Source organism: Tiliqua scincoides, chromosome 5 (genome assembly GCF_035046505.1).
Source record: "Tiliqua scincoides isolate rTilSci1 chromosome 5, rTilSci1.hap2, whole genome shotgun sequence".
Classification (NCBI taxonomy): Eukaryota; Metazoa; Chordata; class Lepidosauria; order Squamata; family Scincidae; genus Tiliqua; species Tiliqua scincoides.
This window is the reverse complement of record NC_089825.1, coordinates 110013936-110038362: the sequence shown is the minus strand read 5'-3', so window position 1 is coordinate 110038362 and position 24427 is coordinate 110013936. Positions and strand designations below refer to the sequence as shown.

Sequence of the window (24427 nt, the reverse complement as noted above, 5' to 3'; positions counted from 1 at the left end):
CTGTGAGGGAATATTAAATGGAATATTTGTCAAAAGGTGGCACATGGAATAGAGGGTTTAGCCACACAAATACAAGCATGACAACAGTCAAAGCACAACGGCAGTTTTTCTTTTCAATCCCTAGAAAGCATTTGTGCTGCCCCATTCTTTGCTTTCTCTCTCTCTTTCCAGCTTCCTCCTCCTAATGAACTCTCAGAAACTCACAGAATTTATATACCTTTAACTTTTCAAGAAGAAACATCAGCTTTCACAAACTCCAGTTCTCAGGACTATGGGAATATCTGATCCAACCCCATTATAATGGAATTCGGTGGGGGGTTAGCCTGAACTCCATTCCCTGCTAACACTAAAAATGCTTTTCTCCAACCAGCGCACATGAAGTATTTTTAAGCACATCATCTTCCCTTCTGATTGTAACAGTGTTGTATCAGGGCAGGGGTACATCCAGTGTTACAACCAGAGACAAAATTTGGATGCACAGATCAAGCTAAATATAGCACAGAACATTTTTTCCCTCAAGACAAACTTTTTGGAAGAGAGTTGCGATTGGATCTCCTAATATTTGTTTTTAACTTTAAAGTTAACAGATTCTAGATTTGTCTGAAATAACAGATTCAGATGAAAGAGTGTTTATTCTTTATACTTATTCTATCTCTCCCCCCTTGGGGCAAATAGCCCTTACTCTGCCATGTCCCAGAAAACCCACTTACCATTGCATCATCAATATATCAAGACAAGGAAAATTCCAGTTCTAGGACCACATACTGTATTAAAGGGAGGCAGGGAGGCTGTGGGGGGCATGCACTGGATCCTATCCCCCTTTTCTTCAGCCTCCCCACCTCCTTTTCTCCCTAAACTTCCACTAGTGAAATTGCTAGTCTGAGGAAACCCACTGAGGAGCAGGAGGCTTACAAAAGTGTCAGGGAATTAAAACTCCTTTTGCCTCTGAAGCCTCCTGATTTGTCCTCCCCCACTGGAAACAGTGTGCCCATTTTTGGCGTGGCTGCACCAGTGGGGGGGGGGGATAAGAATAGAATTGTACTCTAAATGGTGCCATATAAATGAAATGAATTATTACACTCCCCAGAACTTGACAGAGATACATACTGTAACAAGTATACAATGCTTACACATTCAAGATGACTTCGGGCCCCATCCTATTCAATTTTTCAGTGCCGGTGCAGCTGTACCAATGGGGCATGCACTGCATCCTGTGATGGGGAGGCAGTCACAGAGGCCTCCTCAATGTATAGGAACATTCACTCCTTTACTTCACACCTGCATTGTGGCAGCACCGGTGCTGGAGAGTTAGATTGGATTGGGCCCATAGAGATTTGTTTTCTGCCTCTGGTAGCCCAAGCCTAGGCAAGTCTACTCAGGAGTAAGTCTCATTCTAGTTGATGGGGCTTACTCCCAGGAATGTGTGGATTGAACTGCAGCCTGAAATATGGGTTTGGGGACTTGTAATGGCTATTGATGGATATATTTTTCATGAATGTATCTGAACTTTAGCTAGTAGCTGTCTCCACTGAATTTGGTAAATTCATTATAAGAACCTGACACCTTGCTACTAATTCTCCTCCTCCTAGCCTCTTCCCCACAAATAATTAACTGCATGTGGCATATCTGTCAGAGGAAAATGATGCATCACTTGCCTCAAGCACAGCATTGTCCAAGAGGGGAACTCCCAGTTCTCCCTTTTCCTCCAACATGTAAACCTGGCCCATGCTTCTCCTTTGAAGAAATCACACCTGGGATGATGCCATTTGTAGTGGAGACTTTTGGGGTGAGAAAAGGATTCTTATCTCTTCCTTACCCATTGGTTTTCCCCTGAAACTCCCCTACCAGTCTCCTTTCTTCAGTCCAAGTGCTAAGCCCTTGGATTGTCAATTATGTAGTGGGGGGATGGACGGATGGGACAGGACAGGACGACAACCTTGTGACCTGCTCCACCACATTCTTATATTGCCCAAAGTTCTCCAGTTTAGTGTGATGGGAAAGGAGCTTGCATGCAGCTGCAATTATATTTTAAACCTCATTATAAGATTAAACTGTGGAGTGTGATTTGAACTGGTGACTGTGAGGTATGATGGCTCACACATGCAAGCTTCGCTGCAGCCATCAAGCGGGGAGCATACATGTGTGAACTAGTTGTTGGACTGAGGAAAAGAACTGGTTTCAGATCTAAACGCAAATGTTTATGAGTTTTCATTGAAATTAGCTGCTAACATCACTTGTTTCATCTTTACTAATGCAATACATCTCAGAATGTCTTCCTGAGGACAGTGAAGTCAACAAATATTTAATCATTTCATGTGCTTAAAGATCTGGTCATAAATGATGACGGAAGGCCAGAAATTAATAATGATAATGATAGAATCTTGGCTGGAGCCTGAATTGTAAGCTATAATGATCTAGCTGATAATGCTAACATCCTATCCTTTGAATGTCCTCCCCTGATAAACCCAACTCCGCCACAGCAGAGGCCACCCCAATGCAGAGGGAGTGCAGGCCAAAGTCCTTGGGCTGTAACCCTAAAGCCCCCAAGGCGCGTGAAAAAATTGCCCGAAACTGAAATAAGGTGAGAGCAGAGCCATCCATATGCTGGTACAGGGCACCCCTGTGTGCCCCTGAAAGCGCTAAATATTCCTGTAATGCCGTAACCGGGCACAAGGGCATCCCCACCACCTCCCTAAGGGTTGCCGCAAAACCCAGGCCCTATGATCCGATTTAGACCTTCTGATTGTAAATGAAACTCCTCCAGGCACCCAAGTTAGGCAGATCTCTCAGTCTTGCTTTTCGCTAAGAACTCACTGGGCCGAAAGGCGCCAAAGAAGGCCGTAAACAAGGCTGCCCTGAAAAGCTGAACCTCGCACGGTGACAAACAGAGGGCCATGAAGGTCCCTGCGATGCCCCCAAGCAACTCCGGGGTGATGGGGCGCATGCGGTCCCGGACAGGGGGTGTTCTCTTGGACAAGCCCTCCAACATCCTCCTCACCCTGAAATCCTGAGTGGAGTCGGGGTATCCTGCTGCTTTGCAAACAAAGGCTATAGCAGACATGAAGCCTGGAAGGGAGCTAACAGCCCTCCCAGATCTCAGCAGGTGGAGCAGGAAGAGCAGAAGCTGTTCAGCCAGCGCTGGCCAGAGGTTGGGTAAGTTGGCCGCCTGTCTAAACCCAGTGAACTCTGTTACCTTATGGGAGCAGCCCTGCTGCATGATGGGTGCCAGTGAGGCGCATATGACTTCATTTATTTCTGCAAGCCAAGGTCCCAGAGCCAGGGGGGCATGCTGTCCGGGGATGGCACCGCCCCAGGTAAGATTTCCCAAAAACGTTCCTTCTGAAATCGAGACAAAGCATCTGCGATGCAATTCTCCACCCCGGGAATCTGCTGAACTATGAAAAGAGCGTTGATGCATAGGCACTGCAAGACAAACTGCCACACAAGCGTCAAGACCCTGGGAGATTTGGAAGACATGGAGTTCACTACTGCCACGGCAGCCTGATTGTCGCACCAGAAACGCACTGTGGCGTTCTGGAACTCCCTTGCCTAGATGTGCACTGCAGCCACTATCGGGAACAGCTCCAGGAATGTAAGGTCGGATGCCACCCTGCACCCAGCTCCATGGCCACAGTGCAGCGCACCAGCGACCACGGAAGAAGATGCCAAACCCAAGGCCCCCCTCTGCATCTGAGTGCACCTGAAGGTCCACCCTAAGCAGCTGCTCTGAATGCCAAAATGAAACCCCGTTGAACTCTTCCAGGAAACGGAACCAGATGACCATATCCACCCGCATGGCCGACGTCACCTGCACTTCATGGTGCGGCGAGCACAACGCAGTCATGGCAGCACACAGCCTACGCAGGTAAGCCCTCCCTGGTGCGACCACCCTACAAGGTAAGTTCAGGTGCTCCACCAAAGCCTGCAATTTGCGCAGCATAACCTTCCACGCCCAAATAACTGCTTGCAAGCGGGACGCTAGAGCCGTCAACTTGTCCACCGGGAGCCTGCTGGCTGCTGCCACCAAGTCAAGTTCGATGCCGAGGAAGGTCATGCGGGAAGAGGGCCCTCAGTCTTGTCCTTAGCTAGCGGGACCCCTAAATCGCATGCCAGGGACTCAAAAGTGTCTAGCAGCCTCTGGCACTGTGCTGTGCCAGCTGCGCCCATAAAAAGAAAGTCATCAAGGTAATGAGCAGTAGTGCACGTTCCACACCACCTCCGTAGCTCCCATTCCAGCAGAGTACTAAAGTGTTCAAAAGTGGCACAACTCAGCAAACACCCCATCAGTAGCAACCAGTCTAAATAGAACTGGCCCCCAAAAGTACAGCCCAGCAAGCAAAAATCCCCTGGATGCACCGGAAGCAGTCAGAAAGCGGACTCAATATCGCATTTTGCCATAAGCACGCCCGGGCCACAGCGTCTCAATATGCGAACTGCTTGGTCAAAAGAGGTGTGGTGAACCATGCAGAACTGGTCAGGAATGCCATCGTTCACCGATGTTCCCGTGGGGTAGGACAAATGATGAATGAGGCGGTATTCTCCAGGGGCCTTCTTAGGCACCACTCCTAGTGGGGAAACCTTGAGGTCAGGCAGGGGGGGAGTAGGAAAAGGGCCCAAAACTCGCCCCAAACCCACTTCCTTGGCAATCTTCTTCTGGACCATGTCTTCCATGCCTATGACTGACCTCAGGTTTTGAGCTAAAATCACGCCCCGCACTCCTGGCAATCAGGTGTCCACTGTAAGATCGCTCACCCCCAGCAGCGCCACTCGGCATCATGAGCTGAATCCACAGCTCCGAATACTTCCTATTCCAAGAGAGGTGTGGGTTAGTTCCCACGCGCATGCGGAACTGTTCATCATAGGCCAACCAACCTGAACCTGAGATTTTCCATCAATTATTATTATTATTATTATTATTATTATTATTATTATTTTTTAGCAGAGGAAATAAAAAAAAAATTTTTTTATTTTTTTACAAATGCATTAGTGTTTCAACAATTAGTACACAGAGTTGAGCACATATTTTGTCCTTAGGTCAGAAGCAGAAGGAAACCAACAGGTGACCAATAAGACCTTATTCCAAGTTGCACAACAGCCACCTCCTACACTGAGCTGGATACAGCACAGGCTAGTCAGCCTTCCTGTTCCAGTGCAGGATATGGTTGGGCTACCCATTGACTGTGTGTCACATCAGACCTTCTTAAGACATTGATCCCATACTTATAACCTGTTTTTCCCAAGCGCTCTCCAAAAGGCCCCCTGCACTTCCTAAAGCTATAGGTCAAGGGGTTTAGCAGGGGAGTAATGATGGCATACAACACAGAAACCAGGCGATCCTCTTCCAAGGAATGGTTCGAGGAAGGACGTATATAGGTGTAAATGATGGTGCCATAGAAGATGCTCACCACAGTGAGGTGGGAAGCACAGGTAGAGAATGCCTTGATCCTACCACAGACCGTGTGGATTTTGAGCACTGCAGAGACAATGAGGATGTAGGAAAGAAGAGTCAGGGAGAAAGGCACAATAATGACCCCCACAGAGATAGTGAAGTTCATCAACTTGACAAGAAATACATCAGAGCAAGAAAGGTGCAGAATAGGAGGAATGTCACAGAAGAAATGGTCAATTTCATTGGAGTGGCAGAAATCTAGGGAAAAGATTAATGCTGTGTTGACAACAGAATTGATGTTGCCAATAATCCACAAAACCGCCAGCAAAATGCCATGGATGGGCTGACTCATGAGCAGGGTATAGTGCAGAGGGTGACAGATGGCTGCATAGCAGTCATAAGCCATGGCTGAGAGAAGTACACATTCTGTGCCTCCCAAAGTGACAAAGAAATACATTTGGAGAGCACATCCTATGAAGGAGATGGATTTGTCCCCTGATAAGAGGTCCCACAGCATCTTTGGAACTGTGGTAGATTTGTAACAGATCTCTACAAAAGAGAGATTCCCCAAGAGGAAGTACATGGGAGTTTTGAGGCGTTGGTCAACTCTGATCAATATAATGATGACTAGATTCCCTGCCAAAGTCAACAGGTAGACTAACAGGCCTATAGCAAAGAGAAGACTCTTGTTCTTTGAATCAATAGAGAATCCCTTGAGGACAAATCCTGCGAGACTTGTTTAGTTCTGTATTCCTTTTGGATTGATGGAGTCCAACTTCAGCCAAAATACTGTAACATCCTAGGCAGGAGACAGCATCACACTTTATATTGTTAATGCTGGAAATTTCATAAAGATGTTTAAAAAATAAGATATTTATTTGCTCCTGCTTTGGAAATGTAACAGAGTTGAACCACAGGGATTCTAGAGGAAAGATGAAAATGATACAATATTTTTTTTTATTTAAAATATTTATACCCTGCCCTTCAGCTGCCGGAGCAAATTTCCAGGGCAGATATTGTGATCCATCTTTCCAAGATGGTCATTCAGATGAAATTCTTTTTCAGCCAGACAGCCTCACTGAGGGTGAGAATTCTGTCTTTACACAAAAAGACCTTGAACTGCTAAATACAGAAGTAAATGAAGGTGAACACAAAAACTCAAAATTTTCCCATCAGATAAAAGTATATCAGTTCTGCTTAAACCAGAAAAGCTCTCATCACAGTACAAATTTCAACAGTTACCTTAGATAAACTGCACATGCAACACAAAATGTTTTTTAAAACTACAGCTGCAATCCATTGCACACTTTCCAGACAGTAAGCCCCATTGTAGACCAGAGGACTTACTTTGGAGTAGACAAGCATAGGGTTGTGCTGTAAGTATGCTTGCTAGAGATACAGGAAGCATCAAAACAAATTCAATGTCAGAAAGCAATTATAGAATTTTGTCTTCTCTGGCAAACGTAGCTGCAAACCTTATCTGACTGGCACGTGAATCCTGATATTGTTTGTTCCCTGCCAATGAAAACAGAGCGTAGGCATGCTAAGAGGACTCTCCCCCCCCATTCTTCTCAGGCAAGTTCTCAAAAACTCTTTCCCTTCCAGGCTCCCAGGACAAAGGCACCTCCCACAAGAAACGTGACTGGGGTACACACAGGGATATGGGAGAGGAGTGACTACTAGACAATTGCATAGGAGACATATGTATCATGAGGCATATATAAGGCACAGAAGCAACCCCCCCCCCCATATGGGCAGTAGGTGAGCAGCACATTGTCAGATAAATTGCATAGCAGGAGAAAAGGATTGGAATAGAGGAGGGTATGTCTTCACAGAATGCCTGTGGGTGAATCCTCTTTCATGAACACAAAAGTGTACTAGTGCATTCAAATGAACGGACCATGCCACTAGTCTTCAAAACTAAGGCAATACATGCTTTCCCCAATGAATCAAAAAGTACTCAACACACTATCAGGGGGATGGACAAGGTTGCCATGGGGGCGATTTCTGTGTAAAGTTTGGCTCCAGGGCATCCAGCATCCTGGCAGCAGCACTGACTGTAGTGACCGAAGAGGAGAAACTGTAGTCCCAGTATGTATCCCCCTCATTTACAGCAATAGCATACACACACACACACACACACACACACTTGAAGCCATATGTGTCTGCCTGAATGTAGCCTTTCAACAGCCTCTGTAAAAAAGAAGCAGAAAGCATTTGTTTCAAGGATGGTCAATAGTTCCACTAAGAGGTGCCTACTCTGTGTTCCATTTGCCTTCTTTGCGCTTCCTCCTCTTGAAACCTGCCTTGCCTGTTTCGTTCTTGCATGCCCTTAGCTTTGTCCTCAGTCCTGGTAGACCACTCATGTCAAGATCTGGCTGTTGACAAAGAAACCTCATAAGGTGTTAATCTGGAGGCAAGCAAGGGTTTCTAACTCCTGGATGGTGCAGCAGACCCCTGTGAATTAAAACAGCCCCCTTCATCCCCCCTTTAATGATGCAATCCTGGGGATTGTGTCTCTGCCTTCACCCCTCCCCTGAAAAGGCTTAACTCGGGAGGCAGAACCTCTGCCATACCATTTTATGCCAAAAGTAAGTGGGTGCATCATACCTATTACAAGGTGATCCTTCTACATGTGCACACTGCCCTCTTTCAGTTGCTTGGCCTCTTGTCCCTTCTCACATTCTTTCAAGTTTTTTGCTACCATTATAGGGTTAAATATTTGTTGGTTTAATGAAAATGAAAGTGAAATTCTTGGAAGTGTGACCTTATGGTGTCTATTCTTGGGAGAATGACAGAAAACTGAAACTGTACTAAAGATGGGAAATCCTATTTTCAAGCTCTTAAAATCATCAAACCATCCACAGAAGGGTTTTCACATTCAGGACACACGCTTCAGTACCTTTATTGGCATATTAAAAGTTTACAGAGAATAAATAACATAATAAAATAGAACAGCTTTGGAAATGTTAACTTCAAACTTTGGCCTTAGAGACTACCGCTAAAAATTCCGCCACCAGGTTGGTAATAGGAGGGGAATAATCACTGAGAAGAACTGGGAAAGGATCAACAAGGGAAACAGGAAGAGAAGAAAGAAAAGAGTCAAGTAAGTGGGACCTGAGGTTGTGATGAGCAGTGCACCGAAGAAGGATATGATCCAGAGTATCTGGTTCAACTGAACAAAATAGACATAATCTATTTGGACAAGGAGTTTTAGAGAAGCTCCCTTGATGTAATGCCAATGGAAAGATATTCAGTCTCGCCAACATAAAGGCCCGTCTTTTACTAGGGATGGTAAGTTGGGTAAAATAGTTCGCAGGACGGCCCAGAGAAGGGGACAAACCAAAAGAGAGAGATGAGCAGGCCGGATTTAAGCTAGACAGTAAAGTTGCATATTCTTGCTCCCAAAGTTTAAGTTTATTGAGAAGATGCGCTTTTTGAAGGTCCAAATCAGCTAAGAGTTCAGGAGAAAGATCTAAAGAAGATAGTTTGGCATCAATGAATTTAAACCAGTTGGATGAAAAAGAGTCTTTTAATAGATCTAAGAGAATAGAATTCGAATGGATATTAAGATGGAGTCTAAGCCAAAACTTAAGTCAAAGCTACAGTAGTGGGGAGATGAATACCCAGTTCCAAAATCATAGTGGACAGCCTAATTAGGTTTGGAACTCCAAGAATTCTTCTCAAAAATTTAACAGTTACTTTGTCTATCACCTGATTAGCTGCTTCAATCCAAACAGCAACTCCATAAAGTAATTGAGGAAAAACTTGAATTTGGAGAGCATGAATGGCAGCATGGATGTACTGGTTGCCCTTATAAAAATGGAATCGGGCAATCGCATTTTGAGATAGCAGAGCTGAAGAGATAGCAGATCTACGATGGTATAGCCAAGAATGTTGATAATGAAAAGTGATTCCTAAGTATCTGAAGGATTTAACTTGTTGGAATATTAAGTTATCAATCCTCCAGGGGGATGGAGCCCAGGATTTAGAAAAAACTAAGATCTTTGTTTTTTTTCAGAATTGATCAACAATAGATTAAGAAGACAATATTCTTGGAAGGAGATCAGCAGTCTACGAAGACCTAGCTTGGTAATAGATAGTAACACAGCATCATCTGCATATAAAAGGATCGGAATAGGGGAACCATTTAGAGAGGGATCAGAAATTCCTGAGGAAGGGAGAAAAGAGGGAAGATCAGCAAGATAAACGTTGAATAGAAAAGGAGCGAGAATACATCCCTGTCAGACACCCTTGCTCACCAGTATACTGTCTGACATGGCACCTGAGCGATCCAATCGGATGCGACAGGTGTTAGAAGAGTGTAATTGTTGAATCAAAAAGAGGAGACGGGGGTCAATCCCTCATTTAATCAGTTTCCTCCACAAAATATTCCTGTCAATAGAGTCAAAGGCACCTCTGAGATCGATAAAAGCAGAATAAAGTTTAGTGACATGATACTCAGAATACTTGCTAGCTAAAAAGGAAAGAGTAAATATATAATCTATTGTGGAGGATCCCGGGCGGAAGCCAATTTGTTCCCTGCTCGGGAGACCTATCGAATCAGCTCAGGATATAAGTTTGTTTAAGAGATACCTGGAATACAACTTCCCAATAAATGAAAGGAGATTGATTGGCCAATAGTTGTTAGGAGAGGCGGGGTCTCCTTTTTTAAAGATTGGTACTATTACAGAGGCTAGCCAAGTAGCGAGCTGGTGCCAGTGCTTTGATCTTGGGTGTCTCCAGGAGACTCTATGTTGGGGCTTCGTGTTGAAGAATGTGTTGCTGACACAGAGACCGTGAAGACAGCAAAACTCTAGCAGGCGTTGGCCATTTTCGTTCATCTTCCCAGTGCCGAACTGACCTAAGCAAGTGGGCCACGAAAGCAAGTGGGCCACGAACTGTTATCAGCACCAACTCTAGCATTGAAATCACCAAGGATCAACAATGGTTCTTTTACGGGGATCTTCTTGATAGTGGTGGCCAGGTCATCATAGAATTTGTCTTTGGCTGACGGAACATACCTGTAGCTGACGGAACATAGCTGACGGAACATACCAAGATCCAGGTCTACAGAGCTTGCTTCCTGAGTACACTTCTGTACTGCAGCGAGTCATGGACTCTTCGCTCACAACAGGAGAGGAAACTGAACGCTTTCCACATGCGCTGCCTCCGACGCATTCTCGGCATCACCTGGCAGGACAAAGTTCCAAACAACACAGTCCTGGAACGTGCTGGAATCCCTAGCATGTATGCACTGCTGAAACAGAGACGCCTGCGTTGGCTCGGTCATGTCGTGAGAATGGATGACGGCCAGATCCCAAAGGATCTCCTCTATGGAGAACTCGTGCAAGGAAAGCGCCCTACAGGTAGACCACAGCTGCGATACAAGGACATCTGCAAGAGGGATCTGAAGGCCTTAGGAGTGGACCTCAACAGGTGGGAAACCCTGGCCTCTGAGCGGCCCGCTTGGAGGCAAGCTGTGCAGCATGGCCTTTCCCAGTTTGAAGAGACACTTGGCCAACAGTCTGAGGCAAAGAGGCAAAGAAGGAAGGCCCATAGCCAGGGAGACAGACCAGGGACACTTGCTCCCGTTGTGGAAGGGATTGTCACTCCCGAATCGGCCTTTTCAGCCACACTAGACAATGTTCCAAAACCACCTTTCAGAGTGCGATACCATAGTCTCTCGAGACTGAAGGTTGCCAACACCAGCCAAGTAGCAGGGATTAAACCAGATTTATTGATGATTGTGAATAAATTGGACAGAGGAGTAGACCACCAAGAAGGATTATTGGTGAGAAACTCTGTTGGAATTTCATCTGGGGGCTTTCCCAGGTTTCAAGGAACTGATAAGCTCCATAATTTCAGAAGGCAAGACAGGTGGCCATTCTGGCAAGTTGGGAGGGCATAAAAGATAGGTAACATCTAGATTCGGTGCAGAGAAGACTTTAGAATAATAAGTAGTCCAAGTGGAGGGAGAGATCAAAGAAGGGGGTATGTAACTTGACTGGGAGTGAGTGTGTGAAACCAAAGACCAGAAAAGCTTATGGTTGTTAGAATGCATCGCGTCATAGAGTCCAATTTTGGGGGGGAAATACATGTTTCTTATAATCAAAGAAACTGCCACATGTTTTTTTTAAATAGGAAAAATGCTTTAAGCATTTCTGGAGAAGGATCACGGGATACAGAGTGAAAGAATTGCCTAACATATTTCTTGGCAGTCCAACACTCAGCATCAAACCAAGAAGGAGAATGAAAGCGTGTAGTCAAATCCCGAGGCGATCTCAGTGACTGAACCAGTGACTGAGTGAGCAACTCATAGAGTGCAATAGCAAGGGAGGGCGATCAGGTCACAGATAGCTTTGAGTAAAGATCCATAACCTCCCTCGTTCTGGTCCAGTTTTGGAAAGCCTCTCCAGATTTAGAGGACCATCTAAGGTTGCGAGATATATAAGTAGGAGAAGAGTTATGCCCCTCAAAAGGAGGAGTGAAAGATAGATTCACAAGAATTGGCAAATGATCACTATCAAACCGTTGATCGACAATAAAATGTGTAATAAAGGGGAAAATTTCTAAGGAAGTAAGGATATAATCAAGGATACTAGCCCCTTTATGAGAAAAGTGTGTCAATCTGCCTGGGATGTCATTTGTGAAGGAACCATTTAAAATATACAAATTAAATTCAAGACAAAGATCTACCAAGTAAGGAGTAAAGGAGGGATCCATAGAAGATCTAAGTCCTTGGAATTCCGGGGAAGTAAAATCTTCTAAGACCCAGTTCAAATATTGAGCTAGTGCTACATTATCAGGGCCTAACCTAGAGTTAAAATCTCCCAAGAGTAATAAAAACACAAGGGGGTTAGTCTTGAGATAGTCAAATAGAAAGGATTTGACATTATCCCAGAACGAAAGACAATCTGGGTGGGAAGGTGGGACATATATATTGAGGACTAATATTTGGATGTTGTTAGTTAAAAGAAGGAAAGCTTGAAAAAAAGAGGACAGTGTGGATAAAGAATTTAATGAGAGTCTAGATGAAGAATTTAAGAAGCAGCAAAGGCCTGCACAGAGGCGGCCTCTTGTGTTAGTTTTAAAGGCAGGTAGGGAATATGAAATAAAGCCTGGCATATAAAGAGGGGTTAGTGACCATGTTTCTTGAAGAGAAATTAAATCAAAAGATGAAAAATAACTTAAAAAATCCAAGTCCATGGATTTATTTCTCCAGCCAGCAATAGTCCAAGAAGTTAATTTAAAAGGGGTAGCTGGAGGTGGAACAACTGGGACAGAAGTGGATAGTCAACCAGAAGGATTGGGATTTGGTGAGTGGTCAAGTGATATAATAGAAGATAAAGAGTCAATAGCCACAGGCTGACTACAGTTTGTAATACTGGATACATGCGTGGATAATTCAACTAATGGATGGATGAGGGGATTAGGAGAAGGAGGCCGCGTGGAAATAGGAGAATTGGGTAGGATTTGGACTGTATCAGTAATCGGCAATGGTCCTTGAAGGTCAGGGCTTGTAAAATTAAAGTTTAAAGGGGATATGGATTGGGTTGTTGCATCCACTAACAAAAAGGAACCAGAGTGAGAACAATTTTCCACTATACAATTTGGGTATAATGAAGTAACAGGATTACATGTTGGAGAAGATGGTAAAGAAGTACATTCCTCACAGGCATAAGTGAAACTGGCTGAAGAAGGTGAAACAATGGGTTTAGTCAAGGAATTTAAAATCACAGGAGAAATTTGAAAGTTAAAAACAGGTGAGGGTTGAGCTGAATTCTCAAAAGTCTTTCCCTGAAGGTTAGGATCATCAGTTTCCATTTGAAGAAGGGAAAAATCAGAAGCTGTTAATTGCTCCAAAGGATTGGTCTCAGCTACTGAAGACGAAGGTGTTTTCGACAATGGTTTCTGGTTAGAAGATGAAGGAAGTGTCGAAGTCCTGGATTTGTGCTTACAGGGAATAAAAGGAAGGAGGCTCATAACTTGGGTATTCCTGAAGTGTCTTTGGATAAGAATCCCATGTCTCTTTAAGGCTCCTGCATGCCGGAGCAGCAGCTTTGGGAAGTGGATGGAAGAGAAATCTAACAGGAACCTGTCCGTGGAGCTAGTTGGAAACAGTTTTTCCATTTTCCGAAGATCAATAAAGGAAAAAGTTGTTCCTAGTAGAGTAGCCAGATGTTTCTTGACTGGCCTTAGTTTACTCCAATCAAAACGATTCCCTCCATGCCGAGGAATTGTAATTGCAATGCAGTTTGGTTCGTAAATCAATTGAGCAGGTTTACTCTCATGAGTCAGTGAAACTGAGTGCTTACATAAGGGATTTGCATACAGTTTTTTTTGTTTCATGTGGCAGCAAGGGGCACTTAACTGCAATGAAGCAATGGTGTGTTGCAGTTCCTTTAAGAGTCCCACTATAGTCTCAGTTTGAGAAAAAATTGTGCTTACTGTGCGAGAGGTTAGGAGAGAATGTTGAGATTGCAGCAGTAATAGATGAGAATGCTGCAACAATAAATTCTCCAGTTCATGCCATTTATCAGCTCCATAAGGGGATGCAGGAGGGTGCAGCTCCTTTCTATAGGAGTTGTATGAAGCAAGGGGCGGCGTCGAAGAAACTGCATGGGGGGAGATAAAGGACTCGATAATGCAGCTTCTGCTTCTGAGAGCTGAGGCAAGGAGAAAAATGTCTCCAATCAGGTTTGTTTAAGGTGGGGAGCTGAGTCAGATTCTGCATCCCCTGGAGAAAAGGTCCTTTTTTCTCATTAAATTAGGAAGCAAAAGGTAAAAATTCAATGAAGAAGGTTACTCACAGGTCAGAAAATATGAAGGAGATAATCATCCAGCTGAGTCTGCTTCTTCTTTCTCCATCTCCATCTGCTATTGAACTCTGATGAAGACACAATCAAGTTTTAACTGTTGTTTTTTAAACCCAGTCCCAAGAGCTATCAGTCCCCAGGGATGACAGAAATAATTGGCATAGTGAAAGGAACCCTCTTGCATTGACACAGTGATCCTTTGAGTACAGGAGGAACTCATGTCAGAAATAATGAACCACTCTCATGACTTTGGAAGTTAATGAGACTTTGGGGGATTGAGTTTGTTAGCAACTGCTTCAAGGGACTATTGTAAATTGAGAAGGGCAGCATTTGACATGCCACCTTAGGAATCAGGAGGTCTTGGGCTGGCCCTGGATACAGAACAGAAATGGTGAGATTCAGCATTGCAGGGATCACAGCAGCAAACTGTCAATCATGCAAATTCTCCTAGGCAGGAGGGGTCACAGAAACAGGAAGAGTGTTATGGAGTGTTATGGTAGTTATCCCTACCCATGCAAGGGATATGATAACCTTGAAGGTGGCCTGGGAAGGGATCTGAGTTGCCTGTTGTCCCAAGATGGGAGAGAAGAAGTGAGGGCACTTAGAAGCAATCCAGGGGAGTTGGCTGATCAACCTGTGTGGCTTCGACTTCCATAAGTTGGTGGTGATCTGATAGAAAGGGGGGAGGGGATTGTTACTACCCTGGATGCTGGATGGCACAGTGGTTCATGGAGGAAGGCTGAAGTGGAGGTGCTAGAGAGTTAGGGCACAGTCCTAACCCCTTATGTCAGTGCTTTCCAGCACTGACATAAGGGCAATGCAGCTCTGAGGTAAGGGAACAAGCATTCCTTTACTTTGAGGAGGCCTCCATGAGTGACACCCAACTGCAGGATGCAGCACATGTTCCATTGGCACTGCTATGCCAGTGCTGGAAAGCACTGACATAAGGGGTTAGGATTGTGCCCTTAATGATTCAACAACTAGGCAGGCAGGAAGAAGAATGAATGTGGACCAAACAACATAAGGCTGTGAAACTAAGGAGTATTTAAATTTTTCCCCATAGAATCCTACTGGATTCTTATGTTGAGAGATTCTATCATATCTATCTGGATTCATTTGCTTTTTTCTCTCCTAATAAAGCATGGACATACAAGGACTGGCTTTCACTATCTCCTTTAGTATGTAATGATTTTGAAACAAAGCCCAAGTGAAACAAACTTCTGGCCAGGGCATAGCACCTGGTGCTTACCATCTAGCATAGAATCCCTGCTTTTCATTTTCCTCTGTTTATTGGGCTGCCATCATTTAAAATTAGGGTGCCCAGGCAGAAAGAGGCCATCTTGAAACAGTTGTTCTCCCAAGTGAACAGGGTGAACATCCAGTCTACATGTTCACAGCAGTCCAACACAAACTAACTTTTCCTATTACCATCTCTCTAAGGAGCAGAGAGTACATTTCATAAAATCTTCCTGGTGTTTTTTTTAAAGTCAGAAATTGTAGTCCTCAGAGAGGTGTCTAACTTCTCAAAAACACTATACTTAGTGCTCATTCATGTAGGTAGCTATCCAGGTGAATAAAAATAGAGGCCACTTAATCCTGGAGGTACTTCCATGCTGAAATCAGTCTTCAATTCAGTGGTGGGTGTTGCTCTATAAAGGGGTCAGAATCAATAAATTCATCTTTAGACTACTAAATAAGCAAAAGCTTTCTTGGGGCACCTCTGACATTCTAGTTCTATTTGATTCCATAGGAAGGTACATCCAGGTCTAGCAAAGAATTTATTTTTATAGGATGTTTTGCAGCCTGAGATTTCAGAGCAGCTTCCAAAAGAGAATATGATGAAAGCAAGGGACAGAGAATAAATCAGCAGTAAATCAAGGTGGGTAGGCAAGTGGGTAGCCGCGGCCTGGGGAGACTAGTCTTTGCACCATGGTGGTGGTTATGGCTGCATTTGTTGCTGTTTCTCTTCCCCTGGTGTGAGTGTGGAAAGATGACGGGCAGTTGTACATTTGACAGAGGTACCCAAGACAACTTGTTCAGGCCAAGTGGACAAGTTGGCGGGATCTTGTCTCTAATTCAGCCTGCAATTAATGAGGCAACTTTTCAGTATTTGCCACATAGAACACATGAGGTCTATTTATTTATTTATTTATTTATTTACTTTTGAAGATTAGTGGCATTAGTAGTAATAGTGATTTTCACACCATTTATTGTGTGTGAATATGTCTGAGTTTCTGTGTGCGTGCGCGAAATGTATTGCTATTTATCAATCTATTTAACTCATTAAAATATTTGTATGCTGCTTTCCTCAATACCCAGAACTATTAAGAGGAAAACTTGGTTGTGACCAAAGAAAATCATCTTGTATACGCACCACTGAAATGAATTGTGATGGGCAGCTCAATCCCTGCTCGGTGATGCAGTGACACCGGTATGGAGATTTTTGGCTGCTGGAGGTCACCTTTGGGGTAAGGGGATATTTGTCCCCTTTCCCTGAGATAAGCCCCAGCAGACTCAATGGGTCAGCTTGGACCTGTGACAGTGATATCACTAGCACAAGTCCATGCAGGTGGATCAGGCCCAGGAAGGGACCTTGGATTTGACAGGTATCATGCTCGATCCCAACCCCTCCCGTGCCCAATTTGCCCACCCCTGTCCAATCTCCTCTCCATTCCAGGATTGCACCACCACTGGGGACGGAGGGTGAGTTTTTTTTTACTCACCCTCTGCGCTGGCCTCCTATTTCTGCCTGGAAATTCAGGCAGACTTTTGGGATGACATACAGAAAATGTGAGCCTAATTCTGCAAGATGTGTGAACCATCCCTCCTTCCAATATATATCCTTCCCCCTTTGTTTCTGTGTTTTGAATTTCCAACTGAAATAATTTTAGAAGAGGCCAAACTCCAAAATGTTGTAGTATACATACCTCCTGTAAAGTATGTCCCATTGGCCTCCATAGGACTGATTAGAGGAGCTGGATCAAACCGCTTGGCTGCAAAGGCTTGTTGGAAGGCTTATTTTAGTGTTCATTAGAGACATGCTTTAAACTTCTTCCCTGTGGATTTCTGCAACTGAATTTTGAAGGTCTCAATCTAGATTGCCACATACTTGCCCACTATTTGCTTTACATATTAAATAACCACTGAATGGGACAGGGGTGGCTGTGGTTTGCCAAATAATGCAGGTCTATAACTCTCTCCCCTCACACCAGGATCAGACTCTGGTGGGGCTGCAATCCTACCCACACTTACATGGAGTAAGTCCCATTGACTATAATGGAGCTTACTTCTGAGTATGCATGCATAGGCTCTTGATCCCATACCTGTGCACTATTTGAAAAGGAAACAAGTCGGTCTTGTTTATTGTGAATTGAAGTGTGTATATGTGTCTTTTTTTCTTTGCAAAGATTGCGTACACAGCACCCCACACTGAAAAAAGTGGGGTGGCCCTTTTGCCAGACATGGGCTGAAGCCAATATTCTCTGACATTTGACAGCAATTTGGTTTGCCAGGCAGTGTCAATTAGGCAAACTTTGTTTATTCAGTGTTTATTTCATATATTTATATCCCACCTCTCATTCAGGAACCCACACTATTTCCCTTGTTATTCTCCCAACAATTCCCTTCCTACCTCCCCCATCTCCATTTGTGACCTTATGTGTCCCCTCATGTGTAAGGATTCCCTTTTCTTGCCTAGAAATGACTGACTTTTAGGGCCTAGTTGTATGAGCAAAGGTCTGGTGATTTTTTTTAACTTTCTCCCTCCTTGGTTATTATATTATTATCCCCACAATTAAAGGTATATATTGTTTCACCCCATCCTTGCCTACCTCCTCATTTGATGCCAGTCACTTGAGTTGAGACTTCATATTTCAGTAGCAAGAAATACAAGGGCTCTTGAAGAATCCTCATATCTATTTTTTTTAAAAAAAGAATGGAGGGTGAGGAAAGAGGAAACTGGATGACCATTCTTCGCTAAATGGCATCCCTGAAGATGGCTTTGGGGAGAGAAGGGCAGGAATGTTGACCTTAGGAGAACAGAGTACATCTTTAAGGAAAGAGAATATGAATGGTGTTGTAAGTCTCATTCTGGAACACAAGTGGGTATACTCACTGCTTAATGTCATGTGTACAATGGAATCACAACTGACTCACGTTTTATTATCTTACCTATGCAAAAACAACTGGGAAGACTTGTAGGAGAAATGTTGATTACATGCCCTCATTGGAGAATAATCATCTTTCATCCGTGCTGTGCAACTTTAGATGTATTTGGATTGATGCTCGTAATCAAGGCCCATTCCAATCTCATTTCCAGCTTGAGTTTGTCACTGCAATGGTTTTGTTTTTTTGGTCACTGTGATGAATGTCTTGATCTGAGAGAATCTGATCAGAGATCTGAGAGAATCTGAGAGAATCTTCTGGATGGCAGGTATACAATTTCACCACAGGGCTATATTACATATAGTTTATTAATTACAAGAAGGCTGTGTGCTGCCTACAGGGGCCCACTCACAGGGAAAAGGAGGACATTTAAGTTCTTTTCTAGGACACAAGGTTAAAACAAAGGACATGTCCTGGAAAAAGAGGATGTCTGATCACCCTGAATGTGATGTAATTAAGAGTCCTAGAGCTTTCAGTGTTCTTTTGTACCATTGGCCATGTTATCCTTCTTGAGGGACTGTCCAAAATGGAAACAGATGACAACATTTGAAAACATTACCAATATTTAAAGATGTGGCTTATAGATAATAGCTACATATTAGGGAAGCATTTGAAAGACTTGAATGCTTTAGTAGAGATGGTTTGCAAATTGCTTATTAATATTCATGCAGAGGTGTTACTCATCAGAAAAAAACACCTCAATAGATTGCTTATTAAAATATTTTGTAAGCTTTATGTATTTTATTTTTTTCTGGTTACTTTGTTGCTGTTTTGTTTTTTAGTTGTTTGCTCACTAATAAAGGAGATGAGAAATAAAAGCTGGGGATGGTAATATGAGATCAATTCCAAAAGTCATGGACTAGCAGCCTTCTTCCGTACGAGCTGGGCTCTAGTGTTCAGCTCAGGCCTCAGAATAATAATGTAGAACTTTGGAAGAAAGATGCAACTCAACAACCCACCACTGGAGGTCAAGATACAGAAGACCTCCACAGCCACCATGTGTTTCCCCTTGGTGCTCAGGTAACTTGGGAAAAAAGATATCCAAACACTGCAGAGCACCAACATGCTGAAAGTGATCTGTTTGGCTTCATTAAAAGTATCAGGCAACTTCCTGGCGAAGAAAGCCACGATGAAGCTGATCAAGCCCAAGCATCCCGTGTAGCCCAGGACAATGTAGAACATGAAGACTGAACCTTCATTGCATTGTATAATGATTTGGTCAATGTGGGAGTGCATGTCCAACTCTGGGAAGGGGGGAGATGTTGCCAGCCAAACCACACAGAGGCCAGCTTGAATGAGAGAACACAGAATGATGACTGAGACTGCCAGCCCCTTCCCCACCCACTTTCTCATGCTGTTTCCTGGCTTGGTGGCCATGAAGGCCAAAATGACAGTGATGGTTTTGGCTAACACACAAGACACAGCAACAGAGAAGACGATGCCAAATACTGTCTGGCGAAGAAGGCAGGTCACCTTCCCAGGCCAACCAAGGAATAGGAAGGAACACAGAAAGCAGAGCAGCAGAGAAGAGAGAAGAGTGCAGGTGATGCCCCAGTTGTTGGCCTTGACAATGGGAGTATTGCGGTGTTGAATGAAGCTCCACATCACCAGAACTGTCAGCAGGGCAAGGAAAAGAGCAAAGGAAGACAAAAGGATTCCCAAGTTCTCTTTGTAGGATAGAAAGATTAAGAATTTGGGGATGCACTGATCCTTGCGACTGTTTGGGTACTGATGTGCTGGGCATTTGTCACACTTTTCTGCATCTGAAAGAAATAAGCAAAACTCCATAATTTCAGCATATCTATATTAGCCCATTCAACTTGATGGGATCAGCATCTTGTAACTAGCAAGAAATCCGGTATTATAGAGAATTCAAGAAACTCACTGAAAAGAAAGTGATAGCAAGTTTTGCTTTTGAAACAGGAAGTCATTGAACTGAATTAATTCAATTTGACTCTTTCAAAATCCATCAAGAATGTTCAGTGGCTATAATTAGACCAACATCAGAACATTTCACTAGGGGATATGTGCCAGTCTTTGAAGAATATTACAGCGCAATCCTCAGCTCCCAGGGCGCTCGACTTCAGTGGCAGCAAAGATCCTGTGCGCCCATGGCAGCCGGGGGCAGCACCTCAGGTGAAGGGGACTTTTGTTCCCTTCCCCAGGGTAAGGGAAGTAGCCCCGGAATGGGGTTACTGAATTCACTGCCGAGTGAGGTAAAAGCGTTTGTGTCGGGCAGTGAGCCCCACACGAACACTCAGGATCCACCAGTCTGCTCCAACGGTCCCACCTCCCTCCCTCCCCGCTCCCTCCCCCCGGCACGACTCTGCCTCCCTCTCTGTGCCTCCCACCTCCCTGTCACGCCTGCTCCCCGCCTTCTCCCCATCTTCCAGCCCCTCCCCAGAACGCCTCCTCCCTGCATCCCCCCATGCCTCCACTTCACTTACTGTGGCTCGGTAGTCCATGTGACTGTCAAGTGGTGGAGCGCAGGTGCCCGACTGATGCTAACCTTGCGCTAGGAGGTGCTGGGCTACGACTGGCGCTTGCCCAGCAGTAAGCCTCACAAACGTGTCTTACGGCACGTTTGTGACATTGTGTGCCAGTGGTGAGCGCTGATTGTGTGCCAGTGGTGAGCGCTGAGCCCAGGATTGTGCTCTTACACTTCAGACTCTTTTTTTTTTTTTTTTTGAAGCATTAAAAAAAAGTTAGTGACAGAAGCCACAGGATTTTTCTGACCCACCAAGTTTTCTTCCAGGGAGTAAAGTTCCCCTTTTGTTGGTGAGTGGAACTCACAAAGTGTTCTGCTTTTTAAGAAAAATATTGATATGCTAGACAGAGGCTCTTGCCTTGTGTAAAAGGAAATTTGGCAATGACCGAACAGAGGATTGACCTGTTTTTGAGTGAATTCATGCAAGAAAGCCCTTCTCCAAATGAATTAAGGTGATTAAAATATTTATGAATTGATCAGTGCTATTGAAAGAAATGTGGTGTTTGGATAATTTGATGTCAAATGTTAGGCTGTTGAGTGTATCTGCTAAGCAACCTTTGCAGTTTTGGCTGTCCTAGTAAAATGAAAACCACACTTTTCAATGGAGAATATCTCAGAATGAATGAGTTAGGCAGCAATTCTATATGCACTTACTTGGGAGCAAGTCTCATTGAACTCAGTTTACAGCCCAATCCTACCCAAAGTGCCACTGTGCGATCCAGTGGGGTCGGTGCAGCCTCCGCTGTATCCAGGGCTGGAATGGAGGCAGCTGGAGATCTCCTTGAGGTAAGGGAGAATTTGTTCCCTTACTCATAAGAACATAAGAACAGCTCCACTGGATTAGGCCATAGGCCCATCTAGTCCAGCTTCCTCTATCTCACAGCCACCCACCAAATGCCCCAGGGAGCACACAAGACAGCAAGAGACCTGCATCCTGGTGCCCTCCCTTGCACTGGCATTCTGACGAAGCCCATTTTTAAAATCAGGAGGTTGCACATACACATCATGGCTTGTAACCCATAATGGATTTTTCCTCCAGAAACTAGTCCAATCCCCTTTTAAAGGCTTCCAGGCCAGATGCCATCACCACATCCTGTGACAAGGAATTCCACAGGCCAACCACACGCTGAGTAAAGAAATATTTTCTTTTGCCTGTCCTAACTCTCCCAACACTCAATTTTAGTGGATGTCCCCTGGTTTGTGAGAGTGTAAAGAGCATCTCTCTATCCACTTTATCCTTCCCATGCATAATTTTGTATGTCTCAATCATGTCCTCCCTCAGGTTGATACACCTTATCAATCCCCTGCAAACTCTATAGGTCTACTTGGAACTGTGCAAGTTTATTCATAGGTGCAGAACCAAGTAGGATTTTCAGGCCTGGGAGGGGGTGAGGATGCAGAGGAGGACTGCTCCGCCATCCCTGACTTCTCCCAGACCTGAACAAACATTTTTTTTTCATCCCCATGTAGAAATAATGATAAAAATGATAATAGCAATAATAATCAGTAAGTAGCTTTGCAGTCTTTCACTCACCCATCTGCACTGAAATCCTGTCTTCAGAGCACTGGACACAATCATAGCAACAAATCTGCTGCCCCTCGCGAACAAGCCTATTCTGGCCAGGATGGCACTTCTCAACACATCTGGACTGGGGCACCATCTAAGAATGATCATAGGGAATGGGTGTGTGTGTAGGTATCAACTGGATGGTACAGATTGCTCTAATGTTCATTTTGCTCCATTTAATGACATACCTAGTCCTCTGTTTACATCCATGTGCCTTCAAAGTAACCAGCTATTTTATACCTTTCTCTTATCAGCTCTATAACCAGACCACCACTGGATCTCTTTGGACCTGCACCAGCTCTTTAGCTGGCACAAGTCAGAGGAGACAAAGGGCGCCTGTTGGTTGGCTCCAGAAGGGATAGCTTCCAGCACAAGTCACTTGTGCCACGTTCCACACCCTCCTTCCTCTGAAACCCAGTCTTCCCAAATCTGCTCCAAACCTCCCACCCCTGGCCCCATTCTGCCCACCCTGCTGATTTACCAAGGACCTTCAGAGGATCTTCTCTTTGCAGTCATGGTGAGAGGGTACCCTTGCCATCCAGAGTGGTAGCCTGGAAGCAAGCAGCTATGAGCACTTCCCAAACAGCTCTTACAATGCTGTAACCGTATTCCACCACCAGGACCCTAGTGCTGGAGGCACACTGGTATGTTAAGATTGGGCCATTAGAGTACCATCCTGTTCATGTCTACTCAGAAGTCATTTCCACGCAATTAAATGGAACTCATTCCATTTTTTCAAAGAATTACAGCCTCAGCCTCCCCTGCAGTCTCCCAATTCTTGATTCAGAAAACACCATCATTCTCCCCACCTGCTTGAACCTGGGATTCCACAGGATGGCACTTCCATTCAAGGTGAATTCTCTGCCTGCAGGAGCCTGGGGGTCCATCCTGCCAACACTGATGCTCCTGAAGGAGTGATTGGGGAATGTGACTGTGCTGATGATATCAAATGAACTTGCCAGATCTCCCTGCTGGTCAAGAGAAATTTCTTCCCCGGCACTGTTGTTGAAATGGACATTTCTCAGGAAAGAATTGATCTGGGTCAGAAGGTGAGAGGTAGAAAGACAGATAAATGGAAGAACAGATTGTTTGTGTGTGTGTGTGTGTGTGTGTGTGTGTGTGCGCGCGTGCACGCATGTAGACACACAGGCCAACCAGACAAAAACAGGTGAACCCAAGTCATATGAACCTTGTTAGCTGCTTGTCAGTGGACTCTGGGGAGAGTCGCTCCAGCTGCTACTTTTGGAAATGTATCTCACGCACCCGCTCAGAACAGGAATTCTTGCTCTCCTAGTTCCGTGAGATGGTATCTAGTGGTGAGCATTTCATCATGAATGAAGTTCAGTGTTTTATATCGAAGCAAAGTTGGGAGGGTTTTCTGTTTTTTGGAGAGTATAAAACAGAACTTTGCTTCCAAGAAGAAACTGCAGAATTGAGCAATTGTAGTTGTCTGTTCCCATCAGTTCAGCTTCCTACTTTTTTGTTGACTCATCACAGATGAAACAGCCTGGGATGTGTGGTGCATGGGGACCTTTCACCCTTCTAGGAAGGCCTTTGTTCAAGGTCTTTGTTGCTGTGCCTGGTGTTTGTTCAATATGAGCTGGCCTGGCTCAGGCCATTGTGCCACTCCTCCAGTGTGACCCCTCTAACCTACACCCCCCCAGAAAGCTTTAATGTAGGATAGGTATTGGAAGGATATGTCAATACCTGACTGCTTGGGGGAAGCATGGCATGTGATGGGTGTGCCTCAGTCTCCTCTGCTGTGAAGCACAGAAGGTAACTTTTCCCTATTTTGATGCATTTAACTTTTCATTCCCTGCAATCTCTGATATAAATCAATTTTACTGTGCAGTTACAGCCTATACCTTGGGTTCCTTCATGCTCGACCCCCTGGTGGGTCCCAAATCACAGCTTCAGAAACACTAGCCCACACCTTGTGTTCATTCATGCTCAGCCCTCTCATGCTCAGTGTTCCCGTTATTTTGCACCATGAGGTGGAT

General features: G+C 44.5%; 1 protein-coding gene across 1 annotated transcript; it reads right to left on the bottom strand.

Annotated features, from left to right (window-relative positions):
- Positions 1-5132: 5132 nt before the first annotated feature.
- LOC136653122 (olfactory receptor 5F1-like) lies at positions 5133-19554 on the bottom strand. The gene is made up of 2 exons (XM_066630044.1): positions 19332-19554; positions 5133-6055 (listed from the first exon to the last, which is right to left on the bottom strand). The coding sequence occupies exons 1-2, from the start codon at positions 19552-19554 to the stop codon at positions 5133-5135; spliced, it is 1146 nt and encodes a 381-aa protein (XP_066486141.1).
- Positions 19555-24427: the final 4873 nt, after the last annotated feature.

Bases quoted from the DNA above. Each gene is read 5' to 3' on its own strand.
- LOC136653122 (XM_066630044.1), bottom strand. From the start codon at position 19,554: ATGTTCTACATTGTCCTGGGCTACACGGGATGCTTGGGCTTGATCAGC. The intron at 6,056-19,331 runs GTGGGTTGTTGA...TCTTTGCTATAG, and splicing joins CTGTATCTTGACCTCCAGTG to GCCTGTTAGTCTACCTGTTG.